The following is a 19,151-nucleotide window of genomic DNA, read 5'->3' on the forward strand; positions in this document are numbered from 1 at the left end:
GTTTCAGTGACAACAGAACCATAACTTATAATCATTTATTCTTAGAAAGTTAGTACATATACTCCGAGAGCAGTGAGAGTGAAAATACATAAACGAGAACTAATTCCCTAACAGATATCTAAACAGCCTAGAAAACATTGTCTGAGTCTATCACAGATGAAGGCGAACAAAGCATGTGTCATCTAAGACTGAGAAACATATGTCATTTGTTATAAGATTGTCATCGCTGTCTGTTGGTCTATAAATGACACAAAGAATTATAAAGGTTTTTTCCCAAATGTACCATAGCATTCCATGTCTTATTGTACTGCTGCATGAGAAGCACTGGATTGTGCATGGCGAACAGAACCTACATCGAGTTGGTTGTTGGTTGGTTGGTTGTTCAATGCAGCTATCAGCAATATTGCAGCTAGATGAACATTGACCACACAATCCAGTGATAAACAGCATGAGCATCAATCTCCGTAATGGGGATACAATGACATGTCAACCAAGTCAGAGAGCCTGACCACTCTATCCTGTTAGTCGCCTCGTACTACATCACAAAAGATGATAATGATATCACAATAATGATATCAGGAACGTGTCAGGATATACAAAAGGAACAAATATACACTATTTTCAGGAGGGTGAAAACACATTCCCAGAAATACATGAACTATCTTGACATTCAGATCTATCACAAAACATACAGTTCAAAGAACATCTCATATAATGCAAAAACAAAATGATGGATGTACAAAAACAACGTAGCACTTAAATGTTGCATGGAGTTTGCAAGGTATGGGATAGTTTCTCTTCACGAAACACACGTAAATACAAGGCTCCTGGCAGGAATTTAGACGTAGGTGTAGCTCTTCTATTTACATGTCTTGCTGTGGGTATTTTGTGGTCTGTTTTGGATGTGTGGTATTCTGACGCAGACATGAAAACATAGGGATATTTGCTGTGGACATGTGCTTTCCTGCTGTGGACGTGTATTATTCTATTGTTGCGATGTATATATTAAGTATTTTGCTGTGGACATCTGCTGTTCTTCTGTTGAGATGCGGTGTACTGCTGTGGCATGGTGAGTTCTGTTGTGGACGTGTGGTATTCTAGTGTAGCAAGTATATATTTAGTATCGTGCTATGAACACAAGGACATAAGCACATATGTATGGCATGGTCTGTTCTGTTGTTGATTTGATGTATACTGATGCAGGCATGCATGTTGTAACTATTTTTGCACATTGAGGTGATGCTGTTGGCATTGTGGACTCTGATGTAAACATTACCTATTCTATGTGCTGCGGAGGTATGGCATGGTGTGCTCTGTTATTGACTTGTGGTATGCTGCTGTAGGCATATAATTTTAACCATGTTGCTGTGGGTATGTGAGGTGATGCTGTTGGCATTGTTCGCTCTGTTGTAAACATTACCTATTCTATGTGCCGTGGACACGTGCTGTATGGCATGGTGTGCTCTGTTATTGACTTGTGGTATGCTGCTGTAGGCATGTAATTTTAACTATGTTGCTGTGGGTATGTGAGGTGATGCTGTTGGCATGGTGTGTTCTGCTGAGGATACAGAGTATTCTGATATGGACGTGTACATTTTGTTATAGTTTCTAATGACATCTGGTGTTCTGTGGATATATGTCATATATGTGAGTCACAGTGTTTAAATATGATACAGGCTGTGGACACGAGATATCAAACTATATCACATCATGCATGATATCACATCTATACAAAACGAATTTCAAGAGCAAACTGATCACATTGAGAATTTTAGAAACTGAGACAGATACACACACCATTCATATTATGCGAGCTGATCTGGCGTCGTCCTCTACTTGACGCTTGCTATAGGACTCAACCGAAGATATATACTGATGTAGATAGGAAAGTACACACCTGATGTTTTGGGACTGTTCCCATTAAAAGCATTAATATTTTGCTAGCAATGTTGTACATGGGTACAATATCTGTGGTGTTTTGGAAACACTTGAACAATGTTTGTGACAAGGCAAAATCGAAACACTTTTAAATATTAATGCTGTTTTAAAGAAAATATTTTACCAAAGAACCAGGTGTGTACTTTCTTTTGAACGTCAGTTTACATACACGATCTTTTTCTTTCAAACTGTGAAACGACAAGTTCGTGGCTCGTTCTACACACCGCCTGGCCAGTGAAACCTCATTAGTCAGGATTTACTCATTCATTTAGTCCGGATTAACGGGGTTGGACCTTAACGAGGTCTCACTGTGGTGCAATGGTCTATGAAATACATTCTGAAAAAAACAACATTCTTAATGGAGAATAGTATGCAACAAAAACATATATGCACCATGATTCCTTGCCTGAAGGGGGTATTTGCAATAATTGTATCTTTCATAAATATAGATACAGTTAAATTCAGTTATGTGAGGGTATATGTCAAGCTATGACCCATTTAGCACTAAGACCGTGTTGTTTCAAATCAAAAAGAGAATTTTCCTCCGGTTTTACCAAAATGCAATGTTCTTGGGATACCATGATTGTGTTGTTTTGCCAAAAAAAGATTGCTACATATCAACACTCTTATTCTCAAGTCTTAGAAAAGAGAATATTTACCAAAATAAAAAATCTTAATTTCGTTTCTCTTATGTTTTGAAGTAGGAAGCGAAAAAATGTGACGCGAAGAAACGAAATATCTGGTTATTGGCATCTAATTAACTGAACTTCGTGCTGTCATTCTCTCACCCAAATATGAAATGGACGGTCAATAACTTTGAACCAATGTCCGTGTGCGTCGTAACTGAAGTTACAAGTGTTGATTATTCTGATTAATTATCACATTACTCTAAAATACACAGCGTGGCGATAATCTCTACAATGATTTCTAACAAAACAAAATTACAAACTTCCAGTTTCAGTGCCAGTAGTAATGTTAAAACATAACATCAGCTCAGAATGAGAGAGCTAGTAGAACAGACAGCAGGGCGAAAGTGTGCGATACACTCAGCATGTTTTGACCGGAAGTGTCTAAATTGACGTTGTTGGTGTACACCTTCCGGTTGTTGAGTTTCTGAAGCGGCCGGAAGTCGTCCACGAGATTCTCTTCGCCTTCACCTCCCGCCTCTCTGATTCTTTTGATGCTTCGGAACTGGTTCAGCTGCAAGGGGGATTGATAAACATGCTACACATTACACATCATTAGGACATGTGAAGATCCGGGTTAGAATTGGTCTTCAGTAACCCACGCTTGTCGTAAGAGGCGACTAACTGGGTCGGATGGTCAGGTTCCTTGACTTTGTTGACACGTGTCATTGTATCCCAATTGTGTGGATCGATGCTCATGCTGTTGATCAGTGGATTGTCTAGTACAGACCCGATTATTTACAGACCGCCGTCATATAGCTGGAATATTGCTGAGTGAAGTAATCAAGACATTAACGTCGCATTGTCCTTATTTCACCCATATCTCACAACATGCCCGTCGTGATATTGCTGGAATATTGCTAAAAGCGACGTAAAACTCAACTCACTCACTCACAACATGCGATCTGAATGGCTGACAACTCAACCACAAAACTTCCACATCGGCTTTTCTAGAAATTGAGGTGAATGGGGTTTTACATCGCGTCCAAGGATATTGCATGTATATAGCAAGATGCATTTATGTGTGTACGCGCGTGTGTGGAAGTGTGTATGTGTGTCCACCAGTCAGTTCAAATGTCGGCTCAGAGCTGACCAGTTCCTGTTTTGTCCCCTTCATACCGAGCAGGGAAAAACAAGTACCGTCTGAAACGAGTTTGGAACGACATGGGCAAGAATCCAACCACCAACCGTCCTCTCTCCAGGCCGATGTCTCATACACGAGACACAGAGGCAGTCTTCAGTTAGTAAGGGAAATTGTTTCCTGGGATTTTACTACATCATCAAAGTCTTTTGTGAGACGTACCTGCTGTTCTGACACGGTGATTCGTGTTGTAAAGATGCTCCACACCACGCTCTCGTAACAAGGAGGCGTAGTGAGACTCCCCTCGTACCGGAAGTAGTTTTCGGTGTTGGCCGGAAGTAGAGACTTTAGGGAGAATGTCGAAATTGACGTCTCGTTACCTGCAGTATGAGAAAATGTATTGGAGATAAAAGTAAAATTTAATGCTGAACGTTGAGTCAAGGGTAAAAGAAGTACGAGGTCTATTTTGCATCTTAAACTGTCTGCGAAGGTTTAAACGAGTGGAGTACGTCTTGGTTTTTTTTTCCCCTTTGGTGAGGGTTTCATAGCTCATAAAACCTGAGGGTATTTGTTTTATATTATGCATAATATTCAGATGATAAGCCCCTTTTGATAAGCAATAAACATTATACAAATCATAAACTAAACCTACAGTCCGTTGGAGACAAAAGGATACCGATGAATTGCAATCTAACAAAAAAACAAATAGACATAAAAGAATCAAACCAACGCGGAGTGCAATAAAAAACAACAGACCAACTCTAGAAAATAATTGCATAATTTTTGTCACAAAAATAAAAAAGTGGTTTAAGAAACTGTCACCATTTATTTGTGCGTTTTCCAAGTTTGTTACAAGGGCGCATTGGCAACTTAAGGAACAGCGAGAAAAGCTTTTTTTGTACATCAAATTTGCCGGTAAATACTGAATATTTTTGCCATTGGGAGGCCTGATGTGAAAGAAAATGAAACGGTTCGGGTTCCTCCTCGAAGCAGTCCGCGAGTCACCGCAACGAGCAATCCCCCTCGTACTGCCTCACACAAATACGCACACACGCACACACATCCTCTACCCAAAGTCAAAGACTATAATCTGTATGTTATTGCGTCGATATATTGTATGAGGGATTGTGCTCCGGCACCTACCGCTGTGCTGGATGCTGTCGAAGTTGGACAGCAGCGGCTGGAAGTTGGCATTAGTTTCGCCTACCTGAAACATTAAATGATTCTCGGCATGGACAAATGCAGTTCTCCATGCCATGTAATTACTGGAGTACCGATCACCTCATGCTATGAAGCTGTATTCACTTTATATGTACTGTAGTGGATATCGCCTCCCCATGCTATACAGCTGATTTCACTCTTTATGTAATGTGTTAGATATCGCCTCCCCATGCTATACAGCTGATTTCACTCTTTATGTACTGTGTTAGATATCGCCTCCCTATTCAATACAGCTCTTTTACCCTGTATGAACTGTAGTGGATATCGCCTCCCCGTGGTATACAACTGTTTTACTCTGTATGAACTGTAGTGGATATCGCCTCCCAGTGGTATACAACTGTTTTACTCTGTATGCACTGAAGTGGATATCGCCTCCCTATTCAATACAGCTCTTTTACCCTGTATGAACTGTAGTGGATATCGCCTCCCCGTGGTATACAACTGTTTTACTCTGTGTGCACTGAAGTGGATATCGGCTCCCCTTGCTATTCAGTTGTACTGTAGTGGATATCGCGTCCCCATGATATACAGCTGTTTTAACCTGTATGCACTGAAGTTGATATCGGCTCCCTATTCAATAGAGCTGTTTTACCCTGTATGTACTGTAGTGGATATCGCCTCCCCATGGTATACAACTGTTTTACCCTGTATGCACTGAAGTTGATATCGGCTCCCATCCCATTCAGTTGTTTTACCCTGTATGTACTGTAGTGGATATCACCTCCCTATTCAATACAGGGGTGTACTCTTGTACGTACTATTGTAGATGTAACTTCTTTGAGAGGCATTTTAGAAGTTGTATAGGCGAAGGAAAACCAACTTATGGATAGTCAACTTTTTTATTGCAATGAGAGTGCGACGTTTCGGTGTAGGTGCTTGCTTGATAACGGTGTTACTACCGAAACGTAGCACCCACTGCAATAAAGAAGTTGACAATCCATAGAAGTTGGTTTTCCTCTTCCTATTGTATATAGATGTACTCTACAGGTATCTTGATCATGTAGTTATTATGATGATATTATGATATTACCTGCCTGTACTAGATTTCGTACAGGCAATTCCTTACATATTCAAAGTGACAGTTATGAGAGACTAGGGCATCTACAGTCGCACTGGAAATATTTTACTTGAACGATCAATCAGCGTCTTCATAATTCATTGCCTGTTTATCATCAGTTTTTAGTATTTCTAAAGCACGCAAATGTGTGGGAAGATATAAAAAAGACCTCGTTCAAATTTAATGGTTGACGTTTCGTTTTGGTAAGCAGAATATATATGTGTCCATTTCTCTTCTTTCATTAAATTATTTAAAATATGACTTTGTAAACTTGTAAACTACACCGCATCTGGCAATAATACACCTACCGCGTTTCCACTGATAAACGAATATTGGCTATGTTTTAAATAGTTTAATATCACGGCGAGAAACACAAGAATTATACCCATGTGGAGAATCGAACCCGGATCTGCGGCGGGATGAGAGAACGCTTTAACCACTAGACTACCCAAGTATCGCGTCTTTTCGAACCCCATCTTAGGTCAGCATCAATTGGATGCCCTGTGTCTCTTCCAGGGCCGAAGTCCATTGGTTGGCAAGTGTTTATTGGATGGTCAGTCTTTATTGCCCATTGGACGGACAGTGGCTATTAAGAACCTAGGACACGTTTCACAAAGCGATCGTATCGCTAAGGTGATCGTAACTCCCATACTTCAACATAGACTTACGACAGTCGTAGCGCTACGATCGCTTTGTGAAACGGGCCCAAGGTGTCTATTTATTGGAAGACCGGCATCTGTTAGAGGTGAGGTGAGGTGAAATTGGGTTTAACCTCGTGCTTGAGAATATTTCGCTCATATGACGACGTGCATGCGTGTGTATGTGTATGTGCGGCTGCTTGTACTAGCCCAGACTGAAGCTGGTTTTACAGTGCTAGCCCACTGAGATACCATGCCGCAGTGAAGCATGAATACTCCACTCAGACACATTATACTGACTCCGAGCCGACCATTCCTTGTTGTACCCATTAATGCCGAGCGCCAGACAGGGACTAACAAGTACCATATTTTAACGTCTTTTGGTATGACGCGGTCGGGGATCGAAGCCGCGACCTTCCGCTCTCCGGGCTGACGCTCTAACCACTACACCACGGAGGCGGTCGGCATCTGTTAGAGGAAATACGGTAATGTTATTCAATCTCACAGAAACGCACTAAATTCTCACCTCGAACAGGAAGGCGAGCACGGCCAGTCCCTTTGGTTTGTCTATGGCCAGGTCGATGTCTGCATACGTCATGGAATACAGCACTATATGCATCTGAAACAAAACATGTATACTCAGAGCCAGTGTTTACAAGCAGTTAATCGCTGGCCAAATATGTGTATATCTTATGCTCATCTGACTATGCCGGATGACCAGATGACCAGATGCCCATGTCGATCTAGGTGCCCAATAATAGGCTGTAATGACTGTCAAGCATTAATACGGTAAAGTACGGTTGTAACGAACTCAGTGAAACCACTAAATGTAGTTCGTTATAGCCGTAGTTTGTTATAGCATGTCCACATAATATACATTGAGTGGTTGAGATCAATAACGTTGCCAAAGCCGTCAGTTCGTTATAACCGTAGTTCGTTATAACATGTCCACATAATATACATTGAGTGGCTGAGACAAATAACGTTGCCATATCCGTCAGTTTGTTATAGCATGTCCACATAATATACATTGAGTGGCTGAGACAAATAACGTTGCCAAAGCCGTCAGTTCGTTATAACCGTAGTTCGTTATAACATGCCCACATATATACATTGCGTGGCTGAGACAAATAACGTTGCCATATCCGTCAGTTCGTTATAACCGTAGTTCGTTATAACATGCCCACATATATACATTGAGTGGCTGAGACAAATAACGTTGCCATATCCGTCAGTTCGTTATAACCGTAGTTCGTTATAACATGCCCACATATATACATTGAGTGGCTGAGACAAATAACGTTGCCATATCCGTCAGTTCATTATAACCGTAGTTTGTTTTAACATGCCCACATATATACATTGAGTGGCTGAGACAAATAACGTTGCCATATCCGTCAGTTCGTTATAACCGTAGTTTGTTTTAACATGCCCACATATATACATTGCGTGGCTGAGACAAATAACGTTGCCATATCCGTCAGTTCGTTATAACCGTAGTTCGTTATAACATGCCCACATATATACATTGAGTGGCTGAGACAAATAACGTTGCCATATCCGTCAGTTCGTTATAACCGTAGTTTGTTTTAACATGCCCACATATATACATTGAGTGGCTGAGACAAATAACGTTGCCATATCCGTCAGTTCGTTATAACCGTAGTTTGTTTTAACATGCCCACATATATACATTGAGTGGCACAGACAAATAACGTTGCCAAAGCCGTCAGTTCATTATAACCGTAGTTCGTTATAACATGCCCACATATATACATTGAGTGGCTGAGATAAATAATGTTGCCAGATCAGTTCGTTATAACCGTAGTTCGTTATAACATGCCCACATAATATACATTGAGTGGCTGAGATAAATAACGTTGCCAAGGCCGTCAGTTCGTTATAACCGTAGTTCGTTATAACATGCCCACATATATACATTGAGTGGCTGAGATAAATAATGTTGCCAGATCAGTTCGTTATAAGCGTGTTCGGTACAAACGTTGTTTACAGTGTTTTAAATAGGCGTAACAAGAGGAATTGTTAACTGTTAGTTTTTAACACTTCCATGTATATAATACCTAATGTGTTTACAAAAAAACTACGTGGGTTTTTAAGGAAAAACAATTGCTTGTCTTCACTGCCATGATACTTACAATAGCCGTGGAGTAAATCCATGTCCAACCGCCTATCCCGTCCCCAAATGAGAACATAAAAAATAGTAACCCCTGCCCCAAAATACACGCAATTGTCTCGATATGTATACGAGAAAAAACACGACCGGTTGCCTTTCCGAAAAGTTTGATGGCATCAACGCGAGGCCATTTGGTGGGTTTGTTGTCTAATGCCGCACTCGGCAATATTCCAGTTATATGGAGGTGGTACCCGTGAAGATCAGGGATAGAATTGGTCTTCAGCAACCCATGCTTGTCATAAGAGGCGACTAACGGGATCGGGTGGTCAGGCTGGCTGATTTGGTTGACACATGTCATCGTATCCCACTTGCGTAGATCGATGCTTATGATGTTGATCACTGGATTGTCTGCAGATTATTATTACAGACCGCCGCCATATTGCTGAGTGTGGCGTTAAACAACAAACAAACACAACAAACAAAACGATCTAACATTACCTCCATGGGGAACTGCTTCTCGTCAATTTCGTGTTCCGACCCCCTCTCGTCCGCTTGACCCCAGTGGAAGTGGAACTGTTTGACCTTGTACTTGTTGTCCAGACTCCCTCCCGAGACCAGCATGTTGGCACTGCCCGAGATGACCACTTCCACTGAAGCAGAAGAGGACAAAGGAACACTGACAGAAACGCTTTCCAAACTTCAATAGTGTTGGGTAGCCTGGTAGATAAAGAATTCGATCGCGACGCCAAAGTGCTAGGTTCCATTCCCCACACGGGTACACTATATGGACCGGATGTTTAAAGCTCCCTGTTCCATGTTGCTCATACGCTCATTTCAAAGATATAAATTAGCAGTCTTTTCCCTGAATATTGGATTGTTTTTACAGTGTATTAAGGTTCAGATATCTGAATTAATATTCAGCTAAAATGAGACTGACTAACTGAGTTTGGTTTTTAGCAATATTCCAGCAAAATCAAGTCGGGGGAGACCAAAAATGGGCTTCACACATTGTACCAATGGGGATTCGAACCCGGGTCTTCGGCGTGACGAGTCAAAGCTTTAACCATTAGGCTACCCCACCGCCCCAGCTAAAATGAGAAAGGTGGAAGTATTAAATAATTTATCTTCATGCTTGGATTGTAATGCTGTAACGATGTAGTTTAAACAAATGATGTCCTATCCTCTAGTTCCCCTAACGATTTCTAAATTGTTCAATTGATCTTCAATACGGGGCATAACGTGTTGAAAACTATTTGACGCGTCAGTATTGGACATGACCTCACGGAAATACACAGAGCTAAGACTGACAAAAGCGACACCTATCGGTTTTAGTGACGTAAGAGTATTAGGTCACATGACTACGCTTCAGCATCAGCAGTCGCACCTGTATGGCCGTTGACGTTCTCCAGCGTCATGCCTATGTTCTCGGTCTGGGAGAGTTCACTTAAGTCGAAGACGGTCAGGTCTGGGTTGAACTCCACTTTGCTTGTTTCGATGTCGATTGGGGACTGTTTATTTCCCCCACACTTCGGGTAGTCGACATGCCAGTGACTTGGACCTGCACACAAAATACAGACAGATGAAATTGATCCAGCGTCATAAATACCCTCTCGTACATCTGAGCCATCTCATACAGCTAATTCGTTTGACTCCTTATACCCAATATGGCCCTCAGCAATGTTTTCATGAGACCAATTGTCTTCACACATATGCTCGATCTACATGAACACTATCAACTCCATATCATATCAATAATCTTGTCCTTCAAATCGGCATTATCGTCTTACTAGAAGTAAGTTGCCGTTAACCTCTGAAGAGAAGTACGTTAAACTCAATGTAAACATCTCACTAGAAGAGTAGGTGAGTGAGTTTAGTTTTACGCCGCAATCAGCAATATTCCAGCTATATGGCGGCGGTCGGTAAATAATCGAGTCTGGACCAGACAACCCAGTGATCAACAGCATGAGAATCGATCTACACAATTTGGATACGATGACATGTGTCAACCAGGTCAGAGAGTCTGACCACCCGATCCCGTTATGCATGGGTTACTGAAGGTTCATTCTAACCCGGACATTCACGGGAACTCACTTTAAGAAGTTTGACGTTAAAGCTAGATGTAATGTATTAGAGGTAGTATGAGTTCAAACTCCAGGCGGCAGTTTGCTGTAACGGGAAGAACAGAAAATCCGTAATTTTGAGTAACAGCAGATTATTTTCTAATATTAATAACTTACATTTCAAGAGAAAAAGAATGAAAACTTAATGAAACTCTACAGGAAAATTCATCGAAGGTAGTCCACATGTATTGTACATAATATGATATAATTCATAGGCGGATCCAGAGGGGGGTGCAGGGATGCGCACCTCCTCTTTTGTCTTGAAAGTGTATTTAATTACCATTGAAACTCTCTTGAATACGGTTGAAAATTAACACTGCACCCCTTTTCTCAAAGAGCTGTATCCCCCCGACTGTATTTAACGCAATAAACCTGTGATGTCACGCACAGTTGAAGACGGTAAGGATAATATTTTCTCAACACTAAAGCACCATGACGTCATAGGGTCTCAGTTGTTATTGACAATGCCAACAATGCTCTTATGAAAATAGCAGAAATTTATTGCATACGATCATGTGCCCTGATGGATTATGTTTTAATGCAGTATTATCTCAGTTTACATGAATATATTAGAATAAAAGCAATACACCTAAATCACCAAAATGATTCACTTCAGAATGGGATAGCGTGCACACGTAGATCCATCACAGCGTACTTTTAAGTGCAAATTGAAATGTTCATATTTGTGAATGCCTCGTGCAATAATAGATATAAAGATTGAGTTTAATAGATATGTTATAGGCATGTTCTAGATAGAGTGTAGATAAGGTGCAGATAACACATGAACGATGAGGATGGATAGAGTTTCACAGAAATATAAATCATGTTGAATTCATTGTCATATTTTAGATAGGGAAACCGCGTTTGCAAAGGTCAAAGCAACTCAGACACGACTGGCTGAGATAATGCTTAGATACGTTATCATTATATAGCATCCAAATTGCCAGCACTGCCAAATAATTTATTTAAAGACTCTTCCACACATGCAAACGTTCCCAGCAGAAATATGGTGGTGGTGGTGGAATTGGGTTTATCGTCGTGCTTGAGAATATTTCGCTCATATGACGACGTGCATGCGTGTGTATGTGTATGTGCGGCTGCTTGTACTAGCCCAGACTGAAGCTGGTTTTATAGTGCTAGCCCACAGAGATACCATGCCGCAGTGAAGCATGAATACCCCACTCAGACACATGATACTGACTCCGAGCCGACCAGTCCTTGTTGTACCCATTAATGCCGAGCGCCAGGCAGGGACCAACAAGTACCATATTTTAACGTATTTTGGTATGACGCGGTCGGGGATCGAACCCGCGACCTTCAGCACTCCGGGCTGACACTCTAACCACTACACCACGGAGGCGGTCAGCAGAAATATACTCATGCCAATAATTGTTGTCACCCCCCTCCCCACCCCAACCCCCACACACCCACCCCACACACCCTCTCCAATAAAAACAATTGAAGGGGGTGACAACCATTATTGGCACGAGTATATATGTATTGTGTTATCTCTTGAATAAACCTCGGTATATCTAAGTTAAATTCCTAAAACCTTTTGACTACAACTTTGAATATCTCTTGAACAGTGAAACCTAGTCCGAATCTCACCGATCTGGACACGTCATATTCCGGGCAATTCCTGCTGGGAACAAAGACATGTATCGAAGAGTCTTTAAATAAATTATTTGGCAGAGTTTTTACGGCGAAATTATAATTCTTTAATTAAAAAAAATAAAATATTTATCCGTGATGATTTCAGTTGATACGCTACCTTCATCCACATTAAAGTGCTTTAAAAAAAGAAACTGTATTTTACGAACCAACTTAATGATCCGATATAGAGATAATATCGGACACATGATACCATTTCATGTGACACGTTGTAGGAGATTCTGGTCGTGTAATTTCTTGTAGTGGTTGATGGAAGCCGCATCCAACAATATTGTTAATAGTCACAAAGTCAGCCGTCTAACCCTCTCAGCCACCACGACTTCCACCACACAAAGTCCGCAGTCTAGACTACCAGTTGTCTGACTTCCTTTCTGTGGAAGTGGCGGTGGCTGAGCGGTCTAGGCGTCTGACTTTGTGTGCTGGCCATAGGGTGCCTCACTCTGAGGGTGTGGGTTCGAATCCCGGATGGGACTCAATCCAAAACGTACTAGAATGTGTACTTTAATAAGGAAGTGTATTTTCAAATCTAACATATGTTACATTTGACCATGTCTAAATGGCATTGTATAACCACACACAGACATGTACGCACAAGAACACACTGACACACGCACATACACGTGCACACGTGGGATTAAACTAACGCTTAGTTTCTGAATATATATAATTTTGATAGTAACAAATAAACCCATTTAAATTGAAAAAGAGCTCAAGTGGGATGGGAGATTCAGAACCTGAAGAAATCTAGACTTGCTTCATCTGCAGGAAGGGCTTGGCTAGGGAAAATAACGTGGTTCATGGACTGTGAGACTGACCACGCACGCACGCACGCACGCACGCACGCACACGCACACACACACACACACACACACACACACACGCACACACATCTAGCATCCATCCATCTTTCGTCTATCAAGTCAAGTCAAGTTTATTGTATTCAAGGCCTCCGGCCCATATACAAGGAGTTACATACATATATAGAACTACAGTACATAATACAATGGCAATTTTAATGGTTATTGCTTAGATAACCTATCATTTCTCAAGACAACAGCATGTTTTATAAATAGAGAAAGGTTACGGATAACAGTTTCATTTCTGGAAGTGAGAATCGAGACAAAGGCTATCGATGGATATTTTGATAGATAATTACTTGAAATGTATTTTCTTCTAAGATCATCATAATATGGTCATACAAATATAAAATGAATTTCATCTTCAATAGATGAAGTGCATAATGGACAAATTCTCATATTTCTGTCTATATACAATCTTCTACCTTTATTAATACTTAAATCTAATAAACCTAGTCGGAGCTGAACAAATGTGCGTCTGATATTTCTTGATGTCAATACAGATAAATATATTTCTGGTTGGATAAGGCTCTTAAAGGACCTATATAGATCATACCTTGAACTATTTTCGAGAGTCGAATGCCATTCTTGATGGAACATATTAACTGACTGTTCTCGGAAACGTTTAAGAAACTGAGTTACATTACCCACTGTCTGATTTAACCATGCAAATCCAAAGCCATGAGAAAATTAAAGATTTCTAATATGTGAAGCCCAAGTTGTCTTGCCCATGCTATCCATCCACCCCCACCCACCCACCCCCACCCACCCCACACACAACACATTCATCTAGCATCTATCCGTCTACCAATCCCCCCTCCCCCCACCACACACTCATCTAGCATCCATCATCCATCCATCCATCTACACACAAACACACACATACACATGCATACACGGGATATCAAATGCTAGTTCCCTTAAACGTACCCACTGTTTCCGACATGTATTTTCTCCCGGCGACCCTCGCTACAAGATCCCGACAGGTTCTACAGGTGCCAGACACCTGTTGTCACCCAGCCCTGCTGTTTATTATCCGTTCACCTGGACTCAGCACATGCCACCATCGTAACTATATTGATTTTACGGCTGTATTGTGCTTTATCTTGCATAAAATGGTAGTGCTAAGTTTTAATTGCTAATGCAAGCTGCTCTTAATTGTGATAAACATATGTTTTTAATCAATGTTGTCACAGGTCCTGAAACATTATTTATTTGGCGATGGAGTGGCCTAGTGGTTAAAGTGTTCGCTCGTCGGGTTTGATTCCTTACATGGGTACAATGTGTGAAGCCAATTTCTTGTGGTCACGGCCTTGAGTCTTGCAAAATGCGGCGAAAAAACTAAACTTATCACTCACTTGAAATTATATATTAGATATATACTTACCCAGAGTACCATTGTATGTCCATCGGTTTCCTGAAAACAGAGGAAGATGTCACAAGGCATTTAGACACATTGACGTACACACAGCATCAAGCGATACCATTTTCTTTAATACTGTGTCCTTTAAATGTATTGTATACTAACTAACCAATGTCCTGTTGAACAATAATGTAAATGATTTTATATATTAATAAATATTTGCTCATGTATATTTAATCGCATGTCTTCACTCATAGCGTTCATAATGAGTGAAACAGTCCTTTCAGTGTCTTCAATCGAAGCTTGCTCAGAACGGATGCTCAGTGGTCAGCCATCGGCAGTGTGTTTCCAACAGGTGTTAAAACATACTACTTGTTGATGCAATGCCTTATGAACGACATTGGAATATGTGAAACAAAGACAGTGTATTTAGTCTTAGTGGCCCGAGTACAAGCACGCACGCACGCACACATAGACACACGCACGCGCACACAAAACTATGTAACTCACTCTTATAATCAAGACAACGTTACAAGGATTTCACGTCGTTGTGAATCAAAGTTATAGAAGGTTATAGTCACATCATATATCCCACCGGGTACCCATTTCCTGCTGTGTGAACAGAGGCAATATTTAACAAAATTACTTTCCCAAGGTGAGACTACATGTATCAAATGTGCTTCGTTGTAGAGTAGGCCTACCCTCCTAGAAACAATGAAGAGTCGAGCTGGCAAACACGGTCACCCATTTAAGGACTCCTCACGCCTAACGCTGCTTAATTTCAACTGATTTATCACCTGAGCTCTTTGCACCGGACCACACACCACTGCACTAAATATTTCTTTTTTTACCAACATAAAACGTTGATATTTAAAGTTAAAAACGGGCGATAACGAAGAACATATATCTCTGGGAGCACCTTGATGTGACGGCAGTGTCAACGTCAAAGGTCGAACTGATTTCCCCGAGGAACATATCTAAGACAATGAAAAAATCAACCATTGTCTAATCCGTCATTTTAAACGTGTGCAAAAACTACCAAAGTAAGTTAAGCTTATGACAAGACCAGCATATATCACCAAATCAACTACAATACAATTCGCCCTTCAGTTGCACCCCAGCTTGGTGCAGTTTGAAGAGGCAAATATCTACAATCTGAACTGAGTTTCAATGATTGTCAAGTATCAACATTGTCAATATTTGCCAATACATAACCATTTGCCACTGAGCTGAAGACCCTTGAGTATTGATAGTTTGAACGTGTAATGCCATTATGCTTGCAGCAAGTACCTTCCAACGAGGAATTACACGTCACCTAGGAACATCTGGAAATCAAATCGATGGCATCTGCGTACATTCCCAAACAGGTTCAGCGATGCCATCGATCATGAGAATCACTTTTCACACATATATTGTACTTAGGGTACCTTTATTGTTTGTGTTGTCTTTATGCTGTTGCTGGGTGATTTTTTTTTAATAAAATGTTTAACTAGAACAACGAAACTCTGCCATCGGTTTACATTTGGCATGAATGGATATACAGGTGTATCTTTTAAGAGTATATATAGAGAATCTCACCCAAGTGTCTTCTGATATCAATTATATCAACACGAGTTGATAAAGTTACAAATATCCGAGGCTTGCCGAGGATATTTTTACTTTATCAACGAGTGTTGATATATTTGATATCAGAAGACACGAGGGTGAGATTCTATTTATCATCCAAAATCACTCTTCATTAATTTTCAATGAAAAATGTATATCTCTGAACTTTTTACTGCCATTAGACTTGCAGTGCAGCGATGTCATAGCATTGTGACGTCATCAAGTACATGACGTCATAGCATTGTCAGGGCATTGTACAAAATCTACTGTCAAAACGATATCTCCTAGGAGATATCGTTTGATCTCACACAAGCGATATCTCCTGTGGAACACAGTTTTGGATGATAAATGTATATGATTGCCTTTTAATATTTGTTTAGTAAAAACCCAGGTTTTTTATAGAATACTTTCCACGGGCCGGAAGTATACATAGGTCAAAGGTCACTAGGGGTGATGAGGGCAGGTATCTGATGTACCTCGGTGCCCGTAACAGATGCGGCCTATGACATTTGACAGATGCGTGACATTCTATGTATCGTGGGTAAACATTTCAGCTCATGCAGTTTAGCGTAAATATTGTATTTGTGAAATTATGCCAAGTCATTAAATTGAATGTACTCTTCAAATCGTTGCGAGAAATGAAGAGTATTCATTCATTGATTTATGACAAGCATGCTTTTGCTCGAGGTTGAGGTACTATGCTTCTGACTAATTACTTGCCATTATCCTCTGAACATAACGCGTGGACATGCTGACCGGTCAACTAGATCAGAACTAAAACAAAGGAATACGTTGAGTCTAAACTTCTTTACTTCGTTATACGGTAAACAGATTACTTTGAGAAACAAGTCGAGCAATGATTGAAATGTACTATGATGGCACATGTCCAGTAAGCAGTTCGGAATACTAGGCTGATTATGATGTTGGTATGATGATGATGATGGTGGTGATAATGATGATGTTATGATGGTGATGATGATGGTGAAGGTGATGGTGAAGGTGATGATGATGATGATGATGATGATGACCAGACCAGACCAGTTCTACCAATAAAGGAGAGAAAACATTGAATTTAGCTCTAATTAGCTCTGGCATTCTTTATAAACATTTTTACAAAATCAATACAATTTGAACAATACGTACCTAAATCTGTCTCTATCCCGTTTTCTAAGATTCCGCACTTCAAATCATAACCTACCCATAGAGACTGGCCGGTGGCAGGGAATTGCGAGGGAAGTTGGCAAATGTAAACTATGCAACCAGAGTGTATGGGAGATGAGTTTCAGTACATCTTTAGATGTGAAGCGCTTCTCCCCATCAGATTATTGTATATTCCCAAAACTATATTATCAATACCCAAATATATATAACCTTTGTAAAACTTTGACACCTAAAGCACAAAAGAACTGAAATGCCTATCTAAATTTATAATATTTTACAAATCCTGTTAAGAAATAGTTGCTAAGACGCATGTATTATGAGTAATATATCTGTTTTGTGTTTTGCTCTTGTACCACCGTAGGTGGTTTTTGATTGAATAAAGATTGAATGATTGACTGGCCGACAGTCTAAATTATTTAAGAGATGAAACTAAGCATTTTAGAAGAGTGGAGAAGTCGCAAAGCTGTAGTCTTTAAAGATAATGCCTTTTCAAAACAGATGTTCATCCAGTCACTGTGACAGATAATGCAAAAGTGTAAATAGAAAACGCCATTGCAAGAGAATATGCAATTTTCAGACACATTCTGTTCGTCGGAAAGGCCGAAATAGCTGTGATCATTTAAAGAAGTTCAATACAAATGAGGAAGTTGATTTCCGTGAGTGAGTAGCAATATTCCAACAATATCACGGAGGGGTACACCTGAAATGGGCTTCACATATTGTACCCATGTGGGGATTCGAACCCGGGTCTTCGGCGTGATAAGCCAATGCTTTAACCACTAGGCTACCTTATCCCCATTGCCAAGGAAATACTTGACTTGAACAAAACTTGAACCAAGGTGTCCACGGAATTCCTTCACAAAAAATTATTCTTCTTTCCATTATCTGGTGATCATGGCAACGTTATATGACGTCAAGCCATGAACGCTGTGTACGAAATGTCCACAAGTAATTTCTGTGTATACCGTTCTAAAAAAGGAATAGGTTCTATTTTGTGGTTCAGGGTTACAAGTGATCGTTCTGGGTTTTTTTCAATCATTTCGTGACAGGAATCAATACCAAGAGCCATAAACGATCAGTTTATATTTTGTTTTGTTTCAAAATGTATATGTAGTTCAACATAACGATTTTTTAAAGGTTTTTTGCAAATTTTCATGGTGACAAGTATATATGTGAAGGCAACCATGGTTAAAATTTAACACGGTCAGAAATAATGTTACCATCTGAAAATACCAATGTACTCTTTCTTGCCGTAGATCGAGTAACGTTGCCTGGTTTCAGAATGCGTGCCCTGTGTTAACGTGATGAGTATAACTGTGGGTTGAATGAGCAGCACAAAGGCTAAAGGTTTTAAGTCCCGTGACAGTCAGGATCTAAGCCAGGATCGGCATCTTCACCGAGAGATGTACAAAACTCTATCCGTATTCTAAGGACACGTTTGACAAAAGCGGTGTCGAATGTACAAGCAACAAGCGTGAGTTAACGAGTGACTACCAAATAGTGATTATATCCCTTTTGCTTTCACTCTGGTATATGTCTACGTGTTCCTTGATTTATTTCCGTCAGTATATTTGTCGACAGCGGTGACGTGTTCCTACTCCCTAAATTACACTTTACAC

General features: G+C 40.4%; 1 protein-coding gene across 1 annotated transcript in view; it reads right to left on the bottom strand.

The window, feature by feature from the left end:
* Positions 1-1,302: 1,302 nt before the first annotated feature.
* LOC124286482 (carbonic anhydrase 2-like) overlaps positions 1,303-19,151 on the bottom strand; it is a 30,307-nt gene continuing 12,458 nt past the window's right edge. Inside the window, exons 2-8 of the mRNA XM_046722860.1 lie at positions 14,791-14,820; positions 10,140-10,313; positions 9,254-9,405; positions 7,148-7,240; positions 4,849-4,912; positions 3,928-4,085; positions 1,303-3,138 (exon numbers count right to left, since the gene is read on the bottom strand). Of these exons, the coding sequence (XP_046578816.1) occupies positions 2,932-3,138; positions 3,928-4,085; positions 4,849-4,912; positions 7,148-7,240; positions 9,254-9,405; positions 10,140-10,313; positions 14,791-14,820 (878 nt within the window). The 3' untranslated portion in view covers positions 1,303-2,931. The remainder of the gene's footprint in view (positions 3,139-3,927; positions 4,086-4,848; positions 4,913-7,147; positions 7,241-9,253; positions 9,406-10,139; positions 10,314-14,790; positions 14,821-19,151) is intronic.

This window comes from Haliotis rubra, unplaced genomic scaffold (genome assembly GCF_003918875.1).
Source record: "Haliotis rubra isolate DU_JTF1 unplaced genomic scaffold, ASM391887v1 Scf384, whole genome shotgun sequence".
Classification (NCBI taxonomy): Eukaryota; Metazoa; Mollusca; class Gastropoda; order Lepetellida; family Haliotidae; genus Haliotis; species Haliotis rubra.